At 44.7% G+C, this 27,131-nt stretch overlaps 1 protein-coding gene across 2 annotated transcripts in view; it reads right to left on the reverse strand.

Moving 5' to 3' along the window:
* GALNT10 (polypeptide N-acetylgalactosaminyltransferase 10) overlaps positions 1-27,131 on the reverse strand; it is a 214,544-nt gene that overhangs the window by 110,007 nt on the left and 77,406 nt on the right. The window contains exons 2-4 of one of the 2 annotated variants that reach the window (XM_082620415.1): positions 23,392-23,478; positions 6,785-6,887; positions 4,028-4,166 (exon numbers count right to left, since the gene is read on the reverse strand). In XM_082620415.1, coding sequence (XP_082476541.1) covers positions 4,028-4,166; positions 6,785-6,887; positions 23,392-23,478 — 329 coding nt within the window. The remainder of the gene's footprint in view (positions 1-4,027; positions 4,167-6,784; positions 6,888-23,391; positions 23,479-27,131) is intronic. The other variant, XM_082620416.1, reaches the window with a different exon arrangement.

Here is a 27,131-nt window from a genome sequence, read left to right on the forward strand (position 1 = left end):
CCTTTTCTGTTGATATTTTTTCTTCCTCCTGCTGCCCTTTCTCTTGCCTGCTCATCACTGCTCTCCTACTCCTCTTCAGCTCAGCTTCAATGCTCATTTGCCCTGTGACCCTACAGGATGGAGTGTGCTTAGCTGCATGTTTGTCTTTCCAATCAATCCCAGAACACTTTGCTTTTACAGAGACCTGCCCAACCAGGAAATTTCTCTGAACTCAGTGTCTTTGGCTTTTCTCAATAGCTCTTCTTAACTTCTGCCTAGAATTCCATTTGTTGAAAGGTGCCAGTTGTATAGGTGCCAAATATTTGAGGTCTTGTTATGTAATCAGAAACTTGGATATTTTAAATCAGGGAATTTTAGTGCTCTAGTGCTTAAATGAGTCTTAATGAATACATGTTCAAGACTTAAAGCAAAAAAACAAAACTTTCATATGAAAAAATTAACAGCAAACTACGGCAAATATGAAATGGATGTTTATAGATGTTCATATTAAATTGCTTCTTATCAGAGCAATGTAAACAATTTTCTTAGCTCTGCAAAATTCCACTGTAGCCCCTTCCCCCAAATTGTAAAGTAAAGCAGCTTAATGATTTTATAAAATCCATCTTTACCATTAAAAAAAAAAAAAGTCAGCTTCCACAACGGGATTCTAAAAAAGGGTGGGTGTCAGGAGCGCTGGATTTAGCGACATCTTTTGCCATAACTTGGATATTGGTTGGGTGGGTGGGCTGGTAATACAGGAGGGCCTTAGGCTCAATTCACATCCACCCAGAACTGGGCCTCCTCCCCTTAAACCCAAACCCTGAACCTCTCTGCCAGGTTGGTGAAGCCTATCGTCACTTCTCAGAACAGTGTGTACAATGAATAAAATAAAATAGATGAGCTTGTAAAGGAAACCAGTTAGACTGAAATACTGTTATCAAAATAATAAAAGAATTTGAAATAGAGTCATAAATGTGCTTCTTAATTAACACATTAAATGACAAGATCTAGTGGAAGTTCTAAAAACTACCTTCATTCCAAAGCAGTGATGAGTATCTGTGACATTTCAAGATATCTGTAAAGTGATGGGAAAGTAAATGATTTCTTTTGGTGAAAATATCATAGGTGCTTCGTTGTCTACAGTCATAACTGAAGGGAACACCAGATTTCAGTGAGAGGTTCATGAAAAGAAAAATGCAATGTTGCTCTCATCCAAGTTTACAGACCCTCCTGAATTCTATTCACAGACCTATCTGTGGGTCCTAGGACGCCTTGATTATGAAGACCTTTCTTCTTCTGGGCTGTCGGGAGAGAGCACTGCACTGGGAGACAAAAGGGTTTGTTCCCCGCCCCTGGCTCTCCCTCTAACAGCTGGGAGACTCGCCCCTTTAGTTAAGGCAAAGCACCGTCTTGCTTAGTCCTCTACGTGCAATGTCCTCCCGCAGAGGCCGGTGTCGGGTGGGGGTGTCCCCTGGGGTTCCAAAGCACCCTGTGCCTACTCCCTCACTGGTTCTCACCTGTGGTGTAATGACCTGCTCCTGCCATCCACCCCCTGCTCTTGCCCAAAGCAGCAATAATGGCTCATTTATCATTGTGTTCCTGGTATTCAGCACAGGGCTTGGTACACAGAAGACCATGAATATACATTTACTGGATGAACAGATGAATGAATGGATGAAAGCATCTCTCTCTCACTGTAAAAATATTCCTTATTTCACACCAGCAGTTCTCAACTCTGGCTATATGCGAGAATCACGTTCTGAGATTTCAGAAGATCCTCAGACCCAGGCTATCCCTCCAGAGATTCAGACTCCAGTGGCTGGGGTAGGGCCCCGGCTTTTGTATTTTTTTAAAACCACCCCAGGTATAGCCAGAGTTGAGAACCTACAGAACCACAGAGCAGTAGCTGAGTTAAGAATAATGCTCCCAGATGAAACTTCTTTCCCAGACTTAGAAAGATGAAATTAGTGCAGAATTCTGAACTCTGTGAGGGGCTAAACATAAATTGAGTTTCTGACCCTCAGAGTCAGGTCACGGTTCTGAATCCAACAACATCAGTAATATCTGAACTACATTCTCAGACTTAGGTGAAAAAAATCCCGGGCTTGACAGTGAAGACCATGAAACGAAGAGCAAACCCCCGAGGAAGCCCTGCAAGGCCCTCGCTCCCCCCCGTCACTGCTAGAAATCCTTGCGAACTGGGCCCCATCCTGGGCAAGCAGCACACCTTCCGGGTGGGGATTCCTAGCTGTGTGCTTTCCTCATCTACAAAGTGGAGATGATAATAAAAATGCCAGCCTCAAAGTACTATTGCAGGAACTGAAAGATGTTAAGTGGGCAGAAAGCATTTTGTAAGTAGCCACACATGCTATCAAGATTCTTTATTATTACATTCTACCAACTGAGTCATTATAGGTGGAAAGATCTTATGACTTATGATTCTAGGTCAGACTCCCTGCATGTAAATTCTAGCGCCACCTCTTACCAGCTGTATCATCTCACGGTAACTATTTAACCTTTTTTTTTTTTTTTGGCCTCAATTCCTTATCTGTAAAATAGTGATAATAAAGGTACCTATCTTATAGGGTTTTTGGAAGGTTTGGCTGAATTAATGCACTTAAAGTACCCTTGGTTCTGGGGCTGGTAGGTGCAAACTATTACATTTAGAATGGATAAACAACAAGGTCCTACGGTAGAGCACAGGGAACTCTATTCAATATCCTGTGATAAACCATAATGGAAAAGAATATAAAAAAAGAATGTATATATAAAACTTCAGCTTTGCATCGGAATCCCCTGGAGGGCTTGTTAAAACACGGATGGCTGGGCCCCTGTGCAGAGCTTTTGATTCAGTAGACCTGGGCTGAGATCCAGCAGTTTGCATGTCTAACAAGCTCTTAGTTGATGCTCCTGTTGCTGGCCTGGGAACCACACTCTGAGAACAGCTGGCTTAGAATAATACTTGGCATACAGTAAGTACCTAATAAGTGTTAGCTGTTATTATCCTTTCCCGGCTTCTAATTTCTTAGTGCCTGAGCGAAACAGTTTATGCTCCACTTCTACTCAGTACTGCCTTCGTGAAGAAACAATTCTGAAATCTTCTGCTTGCAGTGGTTCCCAAAGTGTGACCCCACAAACATCACGCGGGAGCTTACTTGTAATGAAGCTCTTGGGCCCCGACCCAGACCTACTGAATCAGGATTATAGATGTGAGGCTCAAGGTCCTGTGTTCGAACTAACAGCCCTCCAGGTGATTCTAATGCACAGCAACTTTAAGAGGTACCCCTCTGCTAGAAAATCACCATGACCACTACAGTACTCCTATTAAAAAGGGGAGGCAGGATGGCTTAAGATCCAGAGTATAGTTTTTGGTTGAACTGGAGCTCAAGAACTGGCTCAGCTTCTTAGTGTGGCCCTACATGAGTTATAATACCCCTCTAAGCCTCAGTTTCCTCATCCGTAAAAATGGGCATCATCACAGGACCTACATCACAGGGACCTGAGACAATGCAAACGAAGCGCCTGACACACGCTACCTGTTCAAAGAATGTTAGCTGCCGCTGTTATCTTTATAATCATTATGATATGTCCTCTCTCAAAGTGAGTTAGTTGAGATAGCTTATAACCAACATATAGATGTACAGGTGCACAGGATAGCTAAAATAAAGATTAAAAAATAAAAAATAAAAATGTCACACACATTAGGTGGAGAAAGGGAGGGTTGAAACGGCTGCTGCAACTGTCTTGCAAATTGAGGTCTGGACTTCCCTGTGGACCAGAGTCAAAAAAGGAAATAAAGAGGTCATGGTTTCCGCTGGTTGAAAAGAGGAATGAGACCAGCTCCTTTGGAGAGACAATATTGTCCCTCGGCCACACTAGTTCTAAATTCTAGGAGAATCTGATCACACGAAGCTGTACATGAAGGCCCTGGGTAACAGGAGGAAATCTCCTCCAGCAGTGCTTTATGTACCTTTTTCTTTAATTAATTCTCAACAAGAGCCCAGGGCAAAATCCTTAGATCCCAGAAGATGAGAGACGTTACACTCACTTTGGGTGCCGGATATCAGGGAGAGAGCGATTCAGGGAGATTTTATCACTGACGTAAATGTTAAATCCATTTTCTCGGTATGCCTGATCCACTCTCTCAGCATCGGTCATGGGGAAGGGCCTCCCTTGTTCTCCGTTTCCTAGGAGCAAAGAGCAAAGTCAGTGTTGCCAATTAAGTGGAGTGGGGAAGGGAAGATGAAAAACATGGTTAAATCACCAAGATAGAACTTTACACTTGATATACAGTGTTCCTCCAGATTTTGCAGGGCTAAAGAGGTGAGGGGGAATGAGACTCAGCCATGGACGTGTCATGCACTTCAGACCTGTTCTCATGTAATGTCCCCAGCAAAGCTGTCAGGGTAGGCATAAGAGCCCTCATTCTATAGACAGATAAACCAGGACTCAGAAAGGCTATAAAACCAGGTCTCTGGGCTCCAAAGCCCATGCTTCCCCCACTCTGCCAGGAGCCCCAAACATCCCTGACCCTGAAGGCTGATCACCTGGACGGGAGGCCAGGTCACTTGCCTATGAGCTGATCAACCTTGGGCCAGTACTACCTCTCTGAACTGTAGCTTGTTCCTGTCTGGTACCCACACCACGCTGAGAAAGTCAAATGAGAGGCTGCATACATGAAAGCTTTCTGTAAACTATAAACCCTATTAACCATGTGAGGAAATACTATTATTACTCTCCAGGCAAGGCAAGCTTTATACATAAATCAAAACTGCCACAAATGATAAAAGATGTTTTGATTTTTTTTAAGCCAGCAAACAAATTAAGATTTGCCTAGCCGAGGCCTGGATTGCCTGAAAAGTGTTGTTCTAAGCAATGGATTTGGGTGGATCCAGTACCAGTTTTCCTTTCTCTTTACAATCTATCTGGGGAAAGAGTCCCTGATGCTCCAGGAAATTACTCTCTGGGTTCCCAGGGTGCAGATGGTACGTGGGGATGTCCCCCAACCCCTGCAATAATAGCCGAAGCATCTGCCATTGGCAAGGGTCTGGAAGAAAGGGTAATAAAAGTCAGCTGATCCAACATCACCTCATCTTCTGGAGCCCATGGACTGAGCAACACCCCGTTTACTTTGCAAAGTAAATGTTGACAACATCAGCTTGGTGAGAAGGTGCAAGCAAAGAGGGGAGCCCAGGGGTGGTGTCTACTCCAATCCAGCCCAACGAGAGAGAGGACTCCGCCACCTGTAACTTGCATTGCTCTGTGATAAGACACTGCTGGCCAGTGCCCAGCACAGATCCCAAGGGACACAAATGCAACAGGCAGAAAAAGAAGAGCAGAAGCATCTGTTCGGGCGGGGAGGGAAGCTTCGGGAAGGCAGTGCAGGGGAGTGTGATTCAGAGTTCAGGCCCTGGAGCTGGGCAGGGAGGAGTTTGAAGCCCAGCCCTGCTGCTCCCAGCTGTGTCATCTCAGGAGCGCCTTCAGCCTTTCTACATCTTGAGTTTTGCCCTTTGTATTCCCTGGGATGAGAAGCTTTAATGTGATGATTAAGGAGGGAATGCAGGGCAAGATGCCTGGCACACAGTGAGTGCTCAACACGTGCTGGTTATTATTACTCTCAATAATGTCGCCACTGCTTACTCTTTCCTGGCTAGTTAGCCCCATGTTCCAATAATTCCGGTATAACTGCCTGGAAAATTAGCTCTTTTCAAATGTTTCCTTTCTTAATTTAGGCAGCACCTGCCCTCCCCTTCATTTTAAATCACTGGCATATAGAAAAATGCATGTCCTGCCTTCGATTTCCCTGACCGTCAGTTGTTACATCAGCTCTATTCAGAGCCTTATTGTCATCTGGTTTTGTCAGAGTATAACTTAAAAAAAAAAAAATCAATAGTGGTGGGTACCTCTAACTGAGATAAAAATGAATAAAATACAATCCCTTATATTTCTATGGTGCTTTCCAGTATTGTAAATTGTACTTTACTCGTCACCTTCACAACAACATCCTGAGGTTATCAAAGTAGGAAGCAGGAGCCCCGCTGACAGAGGGGGAAACTGAGGTTCCAGGAGTATGGAATTTATCTGATGGTCACATGGCTGGTAGGTGGTGTCTGAGCTGCTCTCCTGGCTCCTAGCCCAGGCTCTCTCTCGAGATGACTCGCCACAGAAATTATGTGGCGAGTCACGCCACCCCTTCCCAACTCTGCAGTGTAACAGGAACAGTTCCAAAGGCTAATTAGGCAAAGAAAACTTCAGGTGAAGCCCACTCGATTCATTCAACCTTGTGGCTATGGTGCTGGGTAGGGATCAACTCAGCCCTCTAGACCTGAGTTCAAGTCCCAAGCCTGCCTCCTTCTCACTGTGTGACTATAGGCAAATTACCCCACCTGTCTGAGCTCCAGGTCCCTTCTCATCAAATGCGCTACAAAGGTTGGTTAGGAGTTTCACCAACAAAAGTGTGGACCTTGGGCCTTGTTCATCATACGCGTTCAGTAAGTGTTGGCGCTTATGATTACTGCTCCTCATTTTAGTGGTAAAATATCTTCGAGGAGGGAGACATTTTCTATCACCACAGAGGTAGCAGGGCAAAGTCCCGAAGGCAGTGGATCTGGTGATGTGAGTGGAGAAAGGGGTCAGCTAACAGGTGAAGCGGGGGATCCCAGGAACCAGGGGAAGGATGATGGCAAACGGACAGGGAGTCAACAGGAGGTCCAGATACCCCCGTTAAACACACACATTCACGCACACACATGCGCGTGTGCAAACACCCTCCAGGGGACCGTCCAAGGACGCTCTGCTCTCGTACCTACACGCTGAGCATCCCTCTTGATGGCTTCTTTGTCGTGCCAGTCCTTCAGCTTCTGCCCCTCTCCCAAGAAAAAGGTCTTCTTTTGCTGATTGTGTGAGCCCTTAAAAAAAGACAAAAACTGTGAAATAGAAGGAAAGGGGAAATAAGTTTAATAACAGAGACCCAGAAATTACACTGCCTAAGGGAGCTTTCAGTATTGATTGAACGTCTGTCATCATTGGTTCATTTATTAATTTCCTCAGTATAGCTTTGTTAGTCCTGCTCCGTGCCAGCCAGGTGTGCAAAGTTCAGAAAGACGACACACAGTGTCCACCCTCCTGGAACTTACAAACCCGCGGAAGAGAAAACAGATGGACAGACATTCCTTTCATGGAAGAGAGAAAGAGGTAGGTGTGATGCTGTCCAACAGAAATATAACGTGAGCCACCTAGGTGAGCTGCACATGTAACTTTGTTTTCTAGTATTCACATTAAAAAAATTTTTTAAAAACAGGTGAAGTGAGGGACTTCCCTGGTGGTCCAGTGGTTAAGACTCCGTGCTCCCAATGCAGGGGGCCCGGGTTTGATTCCTGGTCAGGGAACTAGATCCCGCATGAAGAAACTAAAGATCCCACGTGCCGCAACCAAGACCTGGCACAACCAAATTAAAAAAAAAAAAAGGTGAAGTGAGTTTTGATAATATATTTCATTTAGCTCCATATACTCCATCTAAAGTATTGTCATTTCAACACACAGTGGAAAAAAGTGTTGAGGTATTCTACATTCTTTTTTTTTTTTTTTTTTTTTGTACTAAGTCTTCAAACTCCAGTGTGTATTTCACACTTGTGTTCATCCCAGTTCAGCCTCATTCCAAGTGCTCAGGAGCCATAGGTGGCTAGTGGCTCCATACTAGACAGGGCAGAGGCAGTGAATCTTGGGTGAGAGGTCTGGAGAAAGTGCTAGAGGACTTCGCTTCTGCCTGGGAGAACTGGGGAAGGTTTCATGGACATGGGGGCCTTTGGGTTGGGCTTCAGATAAGCGAAATGAGAGGCAGGCAGAGCACATGGCCTGGGCATAGACTTCCAGGTGCAGGTGGAGCACGGCAGGGCAGGGCTGGGCCCAAGGAGCACGGAGCACAGGAAGAGAAGCCGGGTCTTGGTCATCTCTGCAGTCCCAAAGAAGGCCCTGTCCCAAAGAGGGGGAACAGTTGTCAAATGTGTGTGGAAGGTCTGAACAAGCACTTAGATGGCTGAAAGAAAACAGGAATATAGAGCAGCCACAGGAGAGCAGCCCCAGGGGCTGGGAGAGGAAGGCATTTATTTTGTGTTCCGGAAGGTGAGCCCATGTTGGTGGGCCCATTAGGAAGCAGTTCCCCTAATTAAAGGAGGCCGCATTCCAGTGTCTGGGGTCATCAGAAGGTGCCAGATGCTTTCCCATGCCAAGAGTCAAGTCTAAGGACTTGGTCCCAGGGCTCAGTAAGAGTCTTCCCAAGATAACACTGCTCCACACGGCTGTTTAAATACCTGTGTTCACCTACATGAGAACAGTTTTCCACCTCACCTTGCCCATTAAAAACCCCACACACCTGTTCTTGTCACTGTGGCATGCAGAATCCACTAGTCCTATTTCCTATATAATTAACTAGGCCCTGAATGCGTGGTGTGCTGGAACATTAGCACTAACAAGAAGCCACTGGAATAAAATCATCCCCACGCCTGTTTATTAAGGCTCCGGCTGATTCTCACATTAGCAGATTTTCCACAACGGCTCTAATGATAATGACAATCCTTGGCATTCCCTCTCCTACAGACCTCTCTGAGTTGCAAGAAGAAAACCCTGAAAGTGGGCCTGCCAGATGTTGTGGTCAGAGAGGGAAAGAAAACTGCAAAAACAAAGGTCACATGCCTGTAAACAGTTCTCGGAGGCTTAGAAATCACAGGAGCTGAGCTGGAAGTTCCTTCAGCAGGTTTCAACTGTGGTGAGCTACATTTCTACAGGAGACCCTTCAGTGCTGCCTTCGGAAGGTGGAGGCTGAGAGTAAGAGCTTGTCTCCCCTCCTTCAATCAGACCTGCAACGCATCTGTCTGTTTTTTATACCGGAGTCCCATGTGGGATTTCATTTTTAAAAGGTCCTCTGCTAAAAACAAACTGACAATCAAATCTCCGAACTAGCGAACACATATACTTGGAAACTGAGCTGGGGCCACTGCCCTATTTCACAGACAGGGAAACTGAATCTTGGAATGGGTCAGGGATCTACCCGAAGTAAATATTCTACCTCTAGATGTCAGGATTGGTCGGTCAAGAGCTGGTTAGCAATCTTTCCTCCAGCCCTCCCTCCCAATTTCTTCTCCCTCTTCTGCTACCCAAAGACTGGGAACTTCCACTGACGACGTTAGGTCACTGGTGGACCTAAAGAGGTTCTGCAAACCGCAGCTGCCTTAATGGGAGGAACCAATCTAAAGTGGTTCTCAAAACGTGAACCAGGAGCAACCACACCGGTTGGGGACTTGTTAGAAATGTAGATTCCCAAGCCCTGCCCAGGAAGTAGCAGCAGCAATTCTGGGGGTGGGGCCTGGCAATCTGGGTTTTAATAAGTCCTCCAAGAGATTCTGATGCACACTCCCATTTGAGAACTACTGGTCTAGAATGAAGGAGGCCATAATCCTGCCTCCTCTGTGCTGGTCAGGCTACACCTGGGCTATTGTATCCAAGCTGAGCAGATATTCATCATCAATGGTCACAAAAACCTTAGATGTGATCACTGGCAAACACAATCTGGTGGCTTCTGAGGATCTTTTTTTTTTTTTTAACTGCCAGCATGAAAAAAATTGAGGGATTTCTTATTGTTTTATCAAGATTCATTGGCTTCTCCTGAAAACTCAAAAGACACGTCAATGCTCTGACCGAGCTGGGCCAGCACATGGCTCTCCACTTTGCCACAGTCCCCCGCCATTCCTTAGTGCATTTCACCTGGCTCTCATCTCTCACTTGTCTTACTTTCCTGGCCCCAGGGAGTTTGCAACAGGCTGCCACATACAGGTATGTGTGAGGAAGATTAGAAACTGTGTTGTAGGAGGACTGGGAGATGGGAAGCCGTGGGGGACACAGGAGGATCTGTCTTGTTCTCTGAGGCCCTGAGGCTAGCGTGAGTGCCGAGGGCAGAAGTTACTGAATGACTGAGGGATTAGTTTAAGATAGAGAAGAAATTCTAAAAGTTGGACTGGTATTAGGGTGAAACAGGGGCACTTGGAAGAAGATAGAGGAGGCCAGGAACAGGATGCTCGCCTGTTCATCAGGATGTGAAGGAGCGGAATCAAGTGCGGGGTTAGGGCTAGCGCTTCTCGAACTTTCCTGTGCAGTACGATCATGTGGGGATCTTGTTAAACATGGATTCTGATATAGGAGGTCTGGGGCTGGGCCTGAGACTCTGCATTTCTAAAGAGCTCCCAGGGGATGGCTGATGCTGTTGATCCCCGAAAAACACTTTGAGCAGCAAGGGTGAGGCGACCTTTACAAGGACATTTCAAGAGTCTAAGAGTCCAGAAAGGACACTGTTTCCTCCATATGTTTGTGAAAGTCTTCTCACACTGCTGGGAATAGGGCACGGGGTTGAATCTCACAGTTGTGACCGCATAGAGGTAAACTCCCTTGAATGAACAGTGAATTGCTGAACCAACAGGGTAGAGAATTAAGATTCCAAAATTCTGGGAGTTTCACACTTAACAGCTTCTACCACTTCATTGCCTTTGCCTTAATGATGCATGTCCCTCTGGAATGATCTGCAGAGGTGGCCTGTTTTAGGTGGTCTCATTAGTTCTTATTTCCTCCCTAAACTAAGAGGGCTTCGGAGCTTGCTGCCATAGGGACTTCTGCATGTCTAAACATGTTACTAGGGGGTCCTCAAATAACCAAGCTACGCAGCTGCTCAGAAACAATTAGTCCACCTGTCTCCCATCTTACAGGTGGGGAAACTGAGGTCCAAAGAGGCCAAGCTACCCAACCAAGGCCACATAAGCAGGCCAGAGAATAAGAGCTATGTTCTTTGGCTCCCACGCTGGGTTTTAGTGGAGAAAGCCCTTGTAGTGTGGCCTTGGACAAGCTATAAGAGTCACAGGCACCTCGATTTTCCTACCTGGAAAATAGAGACAGCACTACCTGCCCAAAAGGTACTTTCAGATCAACTGAGAAAAATCACAAATTGTGTTATTGGGAGCACTTTCAGAGTTTACACATCAATGTGGGTACCAACTCCTTTAGGATTTTAAGAATCTACTGTAAATTGACATCTCATCAAATCACCTTGATACAGGACTCAAATTTTACTATACAAGTTTAAAAGATTTCCAATAATAGGTCTGAGCTTTTGGTCAGAAAAGGAGTTGGTTTCGATCCTAGAACCACTGAGCATTCAGAGCCCAAAGTCCTTAGAATCCTATCCTGAAACCTTTATGAAAATTTTGATCAGGAGTCTCTGACATCCACCCATGGAAACCCCACAGATAGATCATTCCAACTATTGCCAAATATTTATCAAGATCTACTCTGTGTGTGGGGATACAGGCATGACAACACAGATCCCTTGTAGATGCTAGTGGCTTTATAACCAGATCAGTCTCTGTCAAAGGATGGTTCCTGGGAGACCTGAGCTCTCATTATAGATACAAATGCCTGGACCCCACCCTGAACCTATTAAATCAACATATCTGGGCATAGGAGGCCAGGATGATGTCTTTAAACACATTCCCCATGTGACTCACAATAAAGGTGGAAAACCACTTGTCAAAATCCAGCTGTCTCACTTGCAGATACGAAATCTGCAGCTAACAGAGTAGAACAGACTTGCCCCAAATCCCATAGTTTGTCAGCCCCAAAGACCAAACCAGATCTGGCTGTTCTCTCCCTGGGTTAGACTGTGAGCTCCTTGAAGGCAGGGGCACATCTGTTTTGAGCTGTCACTGTGTGTTCCTAGGTCAATACCTTAGGCCCTCAGTAAATATCAGGTGAATGACAGAATGAATGATTGCTCATTAATGGGGCAGGAAGTCTAGTTGGATGATTCAGAGCATTCTGATTCCAGAGACGGAAAAACATAGGTTTTACTTCCTGGGCAGGTCGACCCCAGTTTCCTTGACTGATAAATAGGGGAAATTATCAGAATAACTTGCAGGTTAACCTGCACCTGAGGGGATGAACTGAACTCATCTATACAACGCATCAAGCTCAGTGTCTGGCACAAAGTTAGGCCCCTTCGGTAAAGGAGTGCAACTATTAATACATTATTTTTGGAGAAGGATTATGATCTGGTGTATGTGATGGTCATGTCTGGGAGAAAAGGAGACAGATGGGAATCTAATAATAAAACTGGGAGCCGTGCAGAAGGACCTACTGAACACCTGAGCCAATTCAACTGGCTATTGCTGGTAACAGGATTTAGAGAGTTTCCTCATTAACAGCAGGTTATGTGCCCATGTGGAAATTCGCTGTTCTTGAGGAAAGAAGAAAGTCCTTAGTTAATAGTGGCATTCTACAGCAGAAACAAATGCCACAGACCTTTTGCAACAAGAAAAACACAAACAATGCTTCTCAAAAGACAGCGACTCTTATGCAATGGCAATCACTACATGTTATGCAAAAAAGCATGTCTGGGTGTCAATCCAGAGGTAATTTTAAGTTTCTTTAATTCTGCAGACTCACAGATTTGTCTATAAAAGCTGTGATTATTTTCCTTCAGCAACCATCTTCTGCTACTTTCCTTCCCCTCTGTTCCCAGATGTCCGTTTGCTACAGGAAGCAGAGAGGTTGGAAAGGAGCACAGGGCAAGGGAGGCGAGGGAGAGTGTAGGGAGGAGGCTGGCAGAATGATGGTGGAAATCACATTAAACAGTAAATTGGAAATGGACTCTGACTGGCCGCTCTAAATAACTGCTTCTGGTATCTGCATGCTTTTACTTAACATTCCACTGAAAGAATCGATTAGTGTTCAGACACACACACACACACACACACACACACACACACACGGAATTTTAATCTTTTGTTTAATCACAATTTAGCGTGCCTGGCATCCTTTGGAGGGAAGGAAGAAAGGTGGTGAAGTGAGCCAACTGTATTCTGCCCAAGGAGAAAGGTCTGTTAAAGCACATACTCTAATCCCAGCGCTGCCGACTCGGCAACTACCGCTCAGAGAGGACACTTGTGTCTCTGGCTGAGCTGGCTAGTGTCTTCAAAACAATGGAAAAAGGGCTGTATGTTCAAAAACGGCAATGCAGAAAGGAAAACTGAGCAGGGCATCTGCTTCATCTAGGGTCCAAGAACTATAACGGATTAGATTCTGCTGCAAATTTTAGGATAGCTTCCCTGCCCCCAACCCTCCTCTCAAATAACCCTACAAAGGCGCTGGAATGATTTTGCTTTGAGGCTTAAATGACTCCATGTAATTCCAAACATTTGTTTATCTGCTAAGTAGATTATTCTAATAACCTTCATACACACACACACACACACACACACACACACACAGACAACACAGCAAAGCATTCTCTTCAAGGTTGCCTTCAAGGTTATCCTTCAAAGAGGGCCAGGGAGGACTTAATTTAGCCAAAAGCATAAAGTTACTTTAATTTAAGCAAGGGAGTTTGGACAACTGATAAATGTACTTTCTTCATGAGTTTTGAGGACATAAGCTGAATTGTTTTATTTCTTCAATCACCTCATAAAAGAGGATGACTCCACTGAGGAATTAAGGACCTACTATGTCCAAAGAGCTGTGGAGGAAATAAAGAAAAATAAGATAATTCTTGGCCTCAACAAACAGCATGGATATAAGAAAGGAAAAAACACTCAACACTGTATGTAATGTGAGTGCCTTGAAAGTTGTACAGATGAATTCTAAAGGTATTTACAAGAGCCAAAGGTTAAATTCTACTTAAGACCACCAGGGAAAAATTCCTGCAGAAGCAAGGTCTTTGACAGCTGCCTGAAAGGATGGGTAGGATTTTGACTGGTAGCCACGGGGGGATGGAGCCCAGTTGGAGGGGAAGCATGTGCAAAGAGATGGAGGTTAGAAAGTAAGGGACCTGTTTCCTTAGTGGCAAGGAGACTGATTTGGCTGGGGTGGGTGGGATGCAACAGAGAGTCAGGAACAAGGAGGCCAGGAAGTCTGGACCAGAATCTGAGGGCCTTACATTTGAGCTGTTTGGCAGGTGGGAGCCACAAAAGGTCTTTGAGCAAGGAATAGGCTGGAGTAGAGGTCTAAGAACAAAACGTTACTACCTATCCACATGTAATTAATCTCAGAGTCCCACTCTTCCTGGGATAGATGCAGAGAGAAACACGATTTTGTTTTCATTCAGAAGCAATGTACCCTCATTGTAGGCTGAGGATCACTCTCCACCATTCCAGAAGTCAGACTGAAATGAGCTGACCTAAGCCCAGCCCTCACCTGGCAGGCCGCTGTTCTGAGAAAACCTACCTTCCACTACAACCAGGACCAAGCAGTATGAGAAAACAATTGCCCCTAAAGGGCACTGTTTATGAATGGACAGAGGCACTATAACCCAGCAACCACAAGACTGACGAAGTCGGCCGGGCCCACGTCAGGCAAGTCCTGCTGTTCCACCCAGTAATCAGGCATGTCAATTTTCCTCGCTCCAATAACTCTGTGGTCTCAACACCAGGATGTCAGAATCTGAAATCTGGGCGGGGCCCCATTCCCTAAGAGGGTAAGGTCATTCACAAATAGGAACCCTTGTTTAAAAAGGCTGATGCTGCGCTTCCAAGGGCAGAAGCAACCCACTAGTCCAATTCACCCTTTTGTTTTGTACAGATGGCTCTAGAAAAGGTCATTTGCTACATACGGTGTGAAAGCTCATTAAAAGACTTTTTAAACAGCAGAGAGAAAAAGAGCCAAGCTGTTTGTAATACCTACTATCTAAAGGGCAAATGGAGCCTTCAGTAACTTTTCTCTTTCATTCTAAAAGGATTGCAACTTGTACCATTTTCTTCAGAGGAAGTTTCCAAAGAGTTTATCACTGGAAAAACAAACAAAACAACAACGCTGATCATTTGACAATGTTCATTTGGGTGTCTCACCCATCCATTGGTCCATCCACATACATATTTAATGAATACAAGCACATGCCAGGCTCTGTACTAGGTATAAAGAATACACTGGTGAGCAAGACAGGTAAGGGCCCTGCTCTCATAGAGCTTATAGTAGTGTGTGTGGCAGAAGGGAATATAGACTTTAATCCAGAACCACAAATAAATTTAAATAGTTACAGTGGCCTGTGCAGAAAAGAAGGATACATGGTGCAAAGAGAGTCCTTTTCTCTCAGATCAGATCAGATCAGATCAGGAGGGTCTTATCCAGACAGAAAAGTCAGGAAAGCCTTCCCTGAGGAAACGGATGGAGTATGATTAGAATAAACTCAGCAGAGAGAGAACAGAGCATTTCAGACAGAGGGTGAAGTAAGGATGTGCAAAGGCCCATATTTGCCTGGGAAAATATGAAACCGGAGGGACTAAAAGAAGACCAGGCCAGCTAGGCATCTTTCAGATATCAACAGAGAAGAGTTATACATTAAGAAATACAAAAGTCTTTAGAAGTTCACCTACGTTCCTAGGATGGACCATACACACTTAGACCACTGTTTTTCCAGAATTATTATATGCCATTTACTTTTGTGAACCAGAACTCAGGAAAGTCAAAATCAATAAAAATGATCAGGAAGATGAACTAAGAAAAAAAAAAAAAAAAAGAAGAAGAGCAGGGTGTGTGTTGCGCAGAGAAGGAGGGGAAGCCTGGTGGGGATGAGAGGTGGGCAGGGATGAGAATTTTGTCTTTCCCCAGAAGCATCTGGAAATGAAGTATTTTATAGAAGGTGGCAAGATCAGATTGCATTTGGAAAGCTCTCTTATAGCCACTGGAGGAAGGATTAGGAGGCCAAGAGGAAGGGTGGAACACAGGGAGGAGGCTGTCATCACAGTGGTACAGGCAGAGATGACACCAGTTTAGGCAGGAAGGTAGAAGCTGGGATGGACATAAGCATTTTTTTTTTTTAAATAGAGTCACGAGGGTCCTGCAAGTCTGCAGTCAAGAAATGCAGCCTCAGGACTTGGACACTCGGGTGATAAGTTCATCTTGAAGGTCCATAGGCCCAAGATGCCATGGATGCAGGTAGGGCTGACCTGGGGCCTGAGCCCAGATCTCCCCTCACCCAGCCTGGTGTTTGCTTCATTACATGTTATTTTCAAGTTTTAATCCTGTTCATAGAGAGCAAGTCAGGAAATCAGACCTAATAGAACTGTATCATATATATAGTTAAAGCTTCAGGAATTCAGTGACACATGGTCCAAAAGAAAGAGAAAGGAATCCTAACTAGGGAGACTGGTGATCCTCCTGTCCCCACGCTCAGCGAGCCTGTATCCTGGATGATGTCCCCAGGGGCCTAGTTCCCTCTGGCCTCTGGTACTGTGAGCACTTTGGTGCCAAGTGAGCCTACTCTTAGAAGATAAGTATTTTCATTACCTCAGAAGGCATCGTGATGACTTCAACCAGAGAAACAGTCATCAGTTTTAATGCTGGAGGAAAAACTGCCTCAGTTGGGCTTTTGAGAGGTGGTTTGTCTTTATATTCCATGGGCAATTGTCAAGGGTGATTCTGATTTTATGTTATTTTCACCTTAAGTGGTAAGTTTATTATAACCTAACCCTTTCGAAAGATGAGACTTCGCTGTATCATTATCGTCATTACATCCACTTTGTAGATGACAAAACTGAGGCCTGGAGAGAAAATCGATATGAAAGTGTTCTGCAAACTGCCAACCACCCCATGCGTGTAATCATCACAGCTAGGAGTTCCTACCACACGTCGGCCCGCTGCTCCCCACATCTCCATGCCTGGAAAGATTTGGGGAGCACAGTCGGCTCTCAGGAAAGCACGACTTGCGGAAGTGAATCATCCTTCTGTGCCTTGTTCACGAGGAGTCTTGAACAACCGCAGGCAGCCTGCTAAAAAGTGCTCTTCTGAAGAGGCTCGGCGAACGGAGCATAACAGAGGGTCATTACATTGCTCTGCAGAGCGGATGCGGACGGGTCAGGAGAAAGGCAGGCAGAATTGGTAAGCTGAGCAGAAGGCAAGTTCCAACCTTTCCAGGGACCAAAAAACTGCTGCAAACACATCCCGTTAGCTGGGGAATTAGGGCTGAGCCCCCAAGTAATAGAATAGTTGCTCTATTAATAGTAATAATTACAGTTATAATCCCCTATATTCTGAAGACAGCAAAACAAAGTCTATAAAAGCACTTACTTTGGAGTCAGAAACACCTAGGCTTGTGTCACGGTTCTACACTCACTAGCTGTGCCACCTTAGGCAAATTACACTGTTCTTCTAAGCCGTGGTTCCTCGATTGTAAAAGGCAGGATATTAACAGTATCTAACATAAAGGTTATTGTGAGAAGTAAAGCTCTTAGCAGTGTTTGGTGTTTAGGAAGCACTTAAAATCATAGCTACCATTATTAGTTACTATTTGGATAGCACTTTGCAATTTACAAAGCATTTTTTACATATATCATCCCATTCCTTCCTCACAATCACACTAGGATAAAGGCAGGCATCGCCAACCTATTGTAATACTTTTCCTTATGGGTCCCAGACTCCAAGAATCCTTCTCAACACTGTGCTCCAAGCAGCCCTTACCAGTTAACCAGTGCTGGCCAGAGGACGGGACCCATCTACCACGCCTGCCTTAAGCTGGAAGTACACCTGGTAGGTTGCAGTCTGCTGGTTGATTTCTTCAGGCTCTCTTGCTGCTTGCTGCTCGCAAAGGTTCCCCAAGCAGGAGGAAGTGGAGAAGCAGAAAGTGACGGATGGCTGGCCTCTCCTCTGGTACTGACCTCCCCTCATCCACAACTGCTAGGACCTTCCCCTGTTCCAGGTCTCAGAGTCACAGAATCTAGACACTGAGTGGGAGGTTAGATGCTACCTCCCCTGATGGTCCACTGGACCCAGTAGCCCTTTCTTTGTTACGGGACATGGATGGTCCCTGAGCCTGGCTTGGGTGCTTAGAGAATGGGAAGCTCTCTTCCTCCATACAGGTGACTCCAGTTATTAGAAAATTCCTTCTGGGCTCCCAGAATTCTTTGGGCTCCTTCCTGGCCCCCAAGGAAAGTTTCTGAGTGGACTATGATCCTGGCCTCCTCGACCTGCCATCTTGGAACCTCTGAACTCCTTTCCTCTTCTCCATTTCTCCTGGGGTGTAAGCCACAAAGGACTCTCTCAAAGTCCCTGAGCAGTTCCCCCACCTCCCACCTCCCCTACCCCAACCCTACTCTCACTCTGGCATCCTTGTTCTTAAATAACGATCTCTTACTTGTACAGTGCCCCAGGCAGGATTCATAAGGTGTAACCACAACGGCACAGAGGATGGTTTTCTCAGAATACACCACTCTGCTATGGAAGTAGCCTCTCCTGCAGAAATGAATCCAAACCCTCAGGCAAACCTTCCCTGACCTCCCTGACTAGATCACAGTCCCTGAGTGTGCCCCTGTAGCATCCTTATGGCTCCTTTGTGATTTCACATTCATTTCGGTGCTTGTTTCATTACTGCCTATCTCTCCTCAAACTGTGAGGTTCATGAGGGTAGGAGATAGCAATTTTTGTGGACCAAATGAATGAGGAGACATCTTTTGTTTTATCTTTTCTAGATGAAAGAAGGTCATCCATGATTAGACATGTCTGATATAGTCACAAGGATATAATAACATAAGGCGTTCTGAGGATTAACTTTATCCTCTGACTAAATGGCTTCAGGTCAACTTAACGGGCTATAAAAACTAAAGAGAGCTGGCTCACCTGATCCTAAAACGATCTGTGAAAGATGCAACCGACTTCGAACTCTGCCACCTTTTTCCTCCTTTCATTTTGTGAAATACAATTCATATTTTATAGCAAGACGAGAAAAATTTAAACATAAAAAGTCTTCTCTGCCCTTTGGCCTCCCCTCTCCCCGCACTGCATTGTGTATCTGCATTGTGCATTGTGTATCTTCATTGTGCATCGACCAAACCTCCCCCATCTGCAGGAATACCTGCTCAACCGTAAAGAGCAACATTCTTCTACCATCAACAAGACAACTCCTTAAAAGATAACATTCCTTCCTGATTTCGTAAGGGGGTCACACAACCCACCAGGATGACGCTCAAATCTAGATTATGTAAACTGTCAATAATACATCATTTGATACACAGTCCTCTGTCTCAAAAAACTTATATAACTGTGCCTTGATTTCTAACTGGCAGAACAGTTCTCAGAGCTTTCTGAGATGCTCTTCCCGGTTATAATCCTCAAATTTGGCTTGAAAAAAATTTTCCAATTCTTTCTTAGATCGACTGATTAATTTTTCATCAACAATTTTCAAGTTGTTTCCTTTCTGGATTCCTACCCTTTAGGTTGTGGCAGAAGTTGCTGTTTATCCCCCAGCAGCTGTTCTCTTTTTCTTCCACAGTAACAGAAATTTCAGCTGGTAATATGACTTCTCAGAATAAAGATGATATTTCCCAGACATCCTTGCAGCTAGGTGTGGCCCAACTGGGTTCTATCCAAAGAGATGTGGGTGCAGGTGTTGTGTGGCAGTCCACGGAGCCTACCTGAAGACATCACTGGTGTGCACCTTTTCCTTCTTTACTCCTTCTATCTTGCTGTCTAGAATGCAAATGCCACCATATTGGATCACGAGATGGAGGTCCATGGCCTAGGGATGGTGAAGTTACTTGTGGGAAGAAGCCTAGGTTCCTGAGGATTTTATGAAGCAGAACTGTCATACCAGCCCTGGGATGCAAACCCCCAGACTTTTAAGTGAGAGAAAAATAAACTTCTTTTGTGTTTAAGCCATTCAAATCTAATCTCAGCTGACACAAGCTTCTTTTCTTGAGGCCTGAAACCCTGAGAAGCAACTTGGGTGTGGTGGAGAGGACCCTGAAGGAGGATCCAGAAGATCCAGGTTTCAAGCTCCTGTCTCTGCATTTATGAACAGTGAGACAGCAGCCAGGTCCCTTGTCTTTCCAGGTCTCCATGTTGTGGCTGCAGAATGGAGGTCAAACAATGTCTGTCCATGACATGATCATCTACGTTAAAAAATCCTAAGGAATCTACAAAAGCACTAGTACAACTAGTGAGTTCAGCAATGTCACAGGATACAAAGTTGTCACATGAAAATCAATTGTATTTCTAAATATCAGCAACGAAAGGTTGGAAATGGAAATAAAAATATCATTTACAATGGCATCAAAAATACTAAATACTGAAGGGATAAATTTAACGAAGCTATGCAAGACCTAGTCACTGAAAACTACAAAATGCTGCTGAGAGAAATCAAGGATCTAAATAAACAGAGACATATATCATGTTTATGCATCAGAAGACCTGATATTGTTAAGATGTCAATCTTCTCAAAATTGATCTAGAGACTCAATGCGATCTTTGTAAAACTAACATGCAAGGGATCTAGAAGAATATGCCAGAGCAATTTAGAAAAAGAGGAACAAAGTTGGAGAACTTAATACGTCCTAATTGCAAGGCCTGCTCAAGGGCTACGGTGACCAAGAGAGTGTGGTACTAGAGCAAGGGAAGACATGTGATCAATGGGAATGGGGTGGAGAGTCCAGGTATATAATCAGCTGATTATGAGCAAAGGTGCTAAGGAAATGCAATGGGGAAAGGATGATCTTATCAACAAATGGTGTCAAAAAGTTAGGTATCATGTGCCAAAAAATAAACCTCAACCCTTACACCTCACGGCATACACAAAAACTAACTCAAAATGGATAACAGACCTAAACATAAGAGCCAAACTATAATATTTGTAGAAGAAAATATGTGAGCAAATTTTAGTGACCTAAGTTTAGGCAAAGTTTTCTCAAATAGGACACAAAAAGTGTAAAATATGGGTAGGTTGGAATTCATTGCCATTAAAAGCCTTTGTTCTTCAAAGGGCAAGCCATGGGCTGGGAGAATATATTTGCAAAACATGCATTTGATAAAGGACTTATATTCAGAATGCATAAAGGACTCTTACAGCTCAACATCATTAGTTATTAGGGAAATGCAAGTCAAAACCACAAGGAGATATCACTTTACACCTACCAGGAGAGCCATAATTTAAAAAATGGAAAATAACAAGTGTTGGCAAAGAAACTGGAACCCTCCTGCATTGCTAGTAGATATGTAAAATGGTGCAGCCTCTGTGGAAGAGTTTTGTGGTTTCTCAAAAGTTTAAATGTAGTAGTATCATATGACCTAGCAATTCCACTCCTAGGTATGTATCCAAAAGAACTGAAAGCAGGGACTCAAACAGATATCTGTTATGCCAACATTCAGAACAGCATTGTTCATAACAGTCAAAAGGTAGAAATAACTCAAGTGTCCCTCAACAGATAAAAGGATTAAACAAAATGCGGCACATACATACAATGGAATAGTTATTATTCAGCCAGAAAAAGAATAACATTTTGAAATATGCTACAACAAGGAGGGACATCAAAAATATTATGCTGAGTGAAATAAGCCAGACATGGAAGGACACATATGATTCCACTTATATGAGGTGCCAACTAAAAATTGGCACTTGCCATCTGCCTCTACAAAGATGAAGTCACTAGCCACTGCAGCCACTGACCTTCAACACACCCCGAAAGCGGTTCAGGGTGGAGATCAGGAATGAGGCACTTGGTGCTCTGGGAAAAAATGGCAGAATAGGTCTTCAGGTAGATATTTTCGGGAGAAGACTTTACGAGCCTAATTCTTGCATCTCCTCATATCTAGAAGAGCACTAAAATAATTAATGGAGACATCTGCTCCTTGTGACCAGCGCTACCTTCTGCAAACATGTGTTCTTGATTGCATGTACCCCCCTTCACCCAAATCACATATATACTAACTTCCCCACCCCACCCCACCGACCTCTTTGGAGCAGTTTCTCGGAGCAACCTGAAATGCTATCTCCCAGGCTATAGTCCTCATTTCACCCCAGATAAAACTTAACTCACAACTCTCACGTTGTGCTTTTTTTTTTTTTAGTCAACAGAGGGACCTAGAATAGGCAAACTCACAGAGACAGAAAGCAGAAGAGAGGTAATGGTGGGGGGCGGGAAGGGGGAGTTATTGTGTAAATGGAGTTATTGTTGGGGATGATGAAAAAGTTTTGGGCGTAGTTGTAATGGTTACACAGCGCTGTGAATCTATTTAATGCCACTGAATTGTACCCTTCTTTTTTTTTTTTTTTTTTTTTTTTTTTTTTGCGGTACGCGGGCCTCTCACTGTTGTGGCCTCTCCCGTTGCGGAGCACAGGCTCCGGACGCGCAGGCTCAGCGACCATGGCTCACGGGCCCAGCCGCTCCGCGGCATGTGGGATCTTCCCGGACCGGGGCACGAACCCGTGTCCCCTGCATTGGCAGGCGGACTCTCAACCACTGCGCCACCAGGGAAGCCCGAATTGTACCCTTCTGAACGTTAAAATGATAAGTATTATGTTATGTATTACCACAATAAAAAAAATTATACCTCCCTCCTCCCTGCACCCCTGCCCTGCCTCGCCCACAAAAAGTAATCCTTCCAATTTTCAACGCTTACATATTCTAATGCTCTCTTGGAGATACATTAGATGTATATTAGCATATTAAAGGCTCTGCGAAGTCTCACAAAAAAGAAAGCTGCCTCACTGTTTAATCCAGCATTTCACAAATTTATCTGATGAGAAGCTCCCCCACCCCGCCCCGCCACCCCCTTCAGCTAGAGAATGATTAATATCCTCGGGAACCCATGGACCTCAGTTTGCAATGCTATGCTACTAATGACAGGGTTTATGAGGGAGAACACAACAGGGTTCCTCCCCTGTGCAGTTTTCTGGGTTTTTCTTTAAAGCACATAGACATGGAACAACTACAAAAGATTTCAAGTTGACATACTGATTTGGAGGGAAGGAAATAAAGTTTATAATATCAGATTCTTTTAAAAGAAAGCTTCAGTCAAGTGCGGAAGCATCTGCCATCCATTCATTCATCTATTCATCTAATGATCGTTTATTGTGCAAATACTATTTGTTGGCCTTGGGTTAGGTGCTTCAGGAAGTAACATAAAAGAAATGTTTTTTGTCTACATCAAAGGCCAAATTTGACACCATTTCATTCTAAAAATTGCTACTGGAACCTGGGAAAAGAATTATTCTCCCAAAATAATTGTTCTGGGAACAGTTCTGCAGAGAGCACTGGGGCTGGGCATTGAAGGATGAGTATAATGTGGGCTGGTGAAAGTACCACAGAAGCAAAGGTGATCAGGTTGCCCAGAAAGTTTCCTCTTTTGCCTTCTACTCACACAGAAGACTGCAGACTGTTTTAGACGCCTGGCTTCTTATAACTCTGGTTAATGGACCACTGTACATTTTCCAGATGGTTTCTCACACATAAATTTCTCCAAAAACCTTTGATTAGCTTGAGAAACAATGGAGTTGAAGTCGGGAGGGGGTTCTTGTTCTTTTCATCTAGAGAATTTAGTAAGATTTCTCAGGATGCCTGTGACAGACAGATTGAAAGAGTGACCCCAATCCTCCAGCCCTCCCTGTGTCCATACCCTTTGCAGTGGGATCCTCTGGCTCCTCCCACCGAGAGATGGAGTCTGATTCCCCAGCTTCTGAATCTGGGCAGGCTTGGTGACTTGCTGTGGACAAAAGAAGGAGGCAGAAGTGACAGCGTGCCAGTTTTGAGCCCAAGCCTCTAAGACCTGCACTCTTCCACCCTCGTGTTTGTTCGTCTGTCTCCTCAAAGGGAACAAGCCCAGGCTAGTATATGCTAGAAGGAGGGGAGGGGCAGGTGGAAGAGGAACCGTGTGAAGAACAACCAAGGTTATACCGAACTAGCTGACAGCAAACCAACCCCCGAAGATATGAGAGCCCAACAAGGCCAGCAGAGCCGCCCAGCCCACGACGGCTGGTCCAAGATGCGTGAGACAGCCCAGCCGGGACCACAGAAACCGCCCAACTGACCTGTAGACCTGTACGCAATAACACGTGATTGCTGTCTGAAGCCCCTGAGCTTTGGGGTCGTTTGTCATGTAGTACTGTTTGTGGTCATAGAGCGATAAAATGACTTTAAAGAGGATTCAGAAGATTCAGTCAGTTCTGTATTTGCATCCAAGGCACCAAACAGAAATATAACTGTTGCAATCCTGCCACCCTGCCTTATTTTTAAAAGATCCCAATTATACCTGTCTTACAACTCTCAGTTCAAATACCACATGCTCAAGAAACCCTAATTCTATCCCCTTCCACTTACACAATAATCTTCCCTCCCACTGACCTCTCACTGTGCCCTCTCTACCCTTCTCCTTAGGGAAGTTAGCCCTTAAGGTCTCAAATTACAGCCATTTGCATACACGTCATTCCTCTCTACTGGGTCCTAAACCAGTGCTTTCAAACTATCTGTGATGAAGAACCACTTCGTTTTAATTTCTAATTCATCGCGAACCAAACCATCTGTGGCAGGCGGGATTCTAAGAATGCCTTCCAATCACCCTCATCCTCTTACACTCCCCTCCCCTTTGAGTGTGGGTAGAACCTGGGAACGTGATGAGCTATTACTCTACTGATTATGTTATGTGGCAAAAGGAGATTATCCAGCTCGACATAATCTAGCCACACAAAAAAGGAGAGTTTTCTGCATCTGGCAGTACAAGAAGTCAAAGTGACTCAAAGAGTGAGAAGAATTTGATGTGACATTGCTAGCTTTGAAGATCCAGGGGCCATGTGTGTGGCTTCTAGGAGCAGAGAGCAATCCCTGGCTGACAGCCAGCAAGGAAATGGGGACCCCAACCTACAACCACAAGGAACTGAATCGGCCAACAAGCCGAATGAGCCTGGAGTGGATTCTTCCCCAGAGCCTCCAGACAAGAGCCCAGACTGGCGACACCCTGATTTCAGCCTTGTGAGACCCTGAGTAGAGAACCTGGTTGAGTAAACTTGGAGTCATGACCTATAAAACTTTGAGCCAAAGAATGTGTATTGCTTTAATACAGTAAGCTTTAATAAAACAAGTTTGTGCTCATTGTTACACAGCAACAGAAAACAAATACATCTCCATATAGAGTGGCTGATTATATTTTCCAAAGGCGGCTGCAACAAAACCTTATGTCCCACATGTTCTTCTAGAACCTTTCCACAAGCGCATTACGAGATGGAATCTAGATCCCCTCCCTCTGAAGTTGGGTAGAACTTTGTGAATCCTTCAAGCAATGTGACTTCTGAGACTAGATCATGACAAGGCCATGCACTTCCACCCAGCTCCCTTAGGACACTGGCCAGTGGAACCCAGCCATGCTGCTCAGAAGAAGCATCCTCGTGGAAAGGTGACCAAGGCAGCAGCCTGCCAGCTCTATGAGTGAGCCATGTTGGAGGTGGACCCATGGGCCCCAGTGCAGCCACCCTGCAGGCACTGTGTGGAGCAGAGATGACCTGAGCTGTCCACCCCTGCTCAAACTGTAGATCTGTGAGCAAATAAATAACAGTTGTTGTTTTAATCTACTAAGGGTTGGGGCGGTTTGTAAAGCAGCAATAGTAGCTTGAATGAGTACGCAGCTTGCGCCTGTAACTCACCACGAGTTTGACAACACGTGAACTGATCCATATCTATTCAACTAAGCACGTCCACTGAGCACGCACTTGGCTGTCGTGGCAAAGTCCAACTGCCATAAAAGTTTCTAAATGCTTGTCTTCAATTTCTGTGTTTATTCCACTGTGTACTGGCGCCATTCTGCAGTCTACACTTGGGGAGGCCTGGCTATAAAAGATCTCTGGGCCACACCCATTCTTATTCTTTTCTACATCCTCCCAAATGCCTGGTAAAATTCCTGGAAATAGCAGGAATTTGGTAAAGGTTTATGGACTGAATAGAACATTCAAAGAAAGCCAAGGCTGGAAGCTCAACTCACTCATTTTATAGATGGTAACGTGGTGGTCCAGAGAGATGAAGGGATATACTCAGGGTCATGGGATGAAAAAGTGGCAGAGCCACAGAATTCCTGAAACCTTCTAGTCTAGGCTTTGCCAACTCAACTGCCTGCAGGTGAAGAGGGGAGGCCAGGTGTAAGATAATACAGAGGATGGAGGCTGGTGAAAAGTTGCCAAGTGATGGTCAGTGAAAACAGATGCTCAGTTTTTAAAAGAGTCTGGAAAATTCAGATTTCTGGAGACTATTTCTTGATTTTTCACATACTATCTGGATAAACAAATATGTTTGCACGCTAGATTTGGTCCAGCGGGCCACCAATTTGCAATTCCTGAGCACCTCTAATTTATAAATAAGGAAACTGAGGTCCTGAGAGGTTAAAGATTTAACTAAGAATATACAGGAAGAGATAGCAAGGCCATTTTCTGACTTGTCTAGGAACTTGGTGATGATGATGATTAGAATTACCAACATTTATTGAACACTTACCATGTTCACGGCACTATGGCAGGCACTTAGACCTACGATCTCATTTAATCCCTTTGACAGTCCTGGAAAGTAGGCACAAGTATTCCCCCTTTCTACAGATTCAACAAGAGACTCAGAGAAGCTAAGTAGTTCGCCAAAATCATAGTGTAAACAAGCAGTCGGTCTACATTCCTAATCACACTTTTACAAGGTGAATGAGTCTTCTCCCACCTCATACCATTTCACCGTCCCCTTAGCATCCTGCCTATTAAAGCCCCAGGTTCAGATTTATCTAGAAGAGCTGCAAAATCCACCTGTTAACATTTCTCTGTCATTTCAACCCATCTAAGGGTGACCTGTTTGCTGTCCCCCAGAGTCTGAATGACACTCAGCCAGTGCACAGCTCAGCCTTCCCAGGTGCTGACTCCCCAGCGGGGTAGGGGGCATCTGCAGCTATGCAGTGAAGCAGCAGCTTGTACCTCAGGGCTAGGACGCCCCAGCTTCTTTGCTAAGCAGAAGGGAAGCATAGGATTGGGGAGGTGGGAGGGGCCTGAGAGAAATCATTTAGATCTGTTATTCCCAAACTGCATTCAATGGATCGCTTAGAGATGCAGCAACCAGGAGCTGGGGGCGGGGGACCCTGGGCAAGAAGGGATCAGATTTCTTCTTCGTCCTACATTCATTAGGCTTCCAAGTAAGATTATATGACAAGTCTTCTACTGCTAAAATACAAGTTTGAAAACCAGTGATCTAAGCCAACCCTTCACTGCATTTTTAAAAGACAAACCCTGTAAGTCGATTTGCAATTATAAAAATAATAAAGGCACATGGTGAAAGATTCAAAAACTCAAAAGGGTATACAATGAAAAATAAAAATCTCTTCCCACTTCCAACACCTAGACC

The sequence above is a fragment of the Mesoplodon mirus genome (assembly GCF_964341445.2).
Source record: "Mesoplodon mirus genome assembly, chromosome: 5".
Taxonomy (NCBI): Eukaryota; Metazoa; Chordata; class Mammalia; order Artiodactyla; family Ziphiidae; genus Mesoplodon; species Mesoplodon mirus.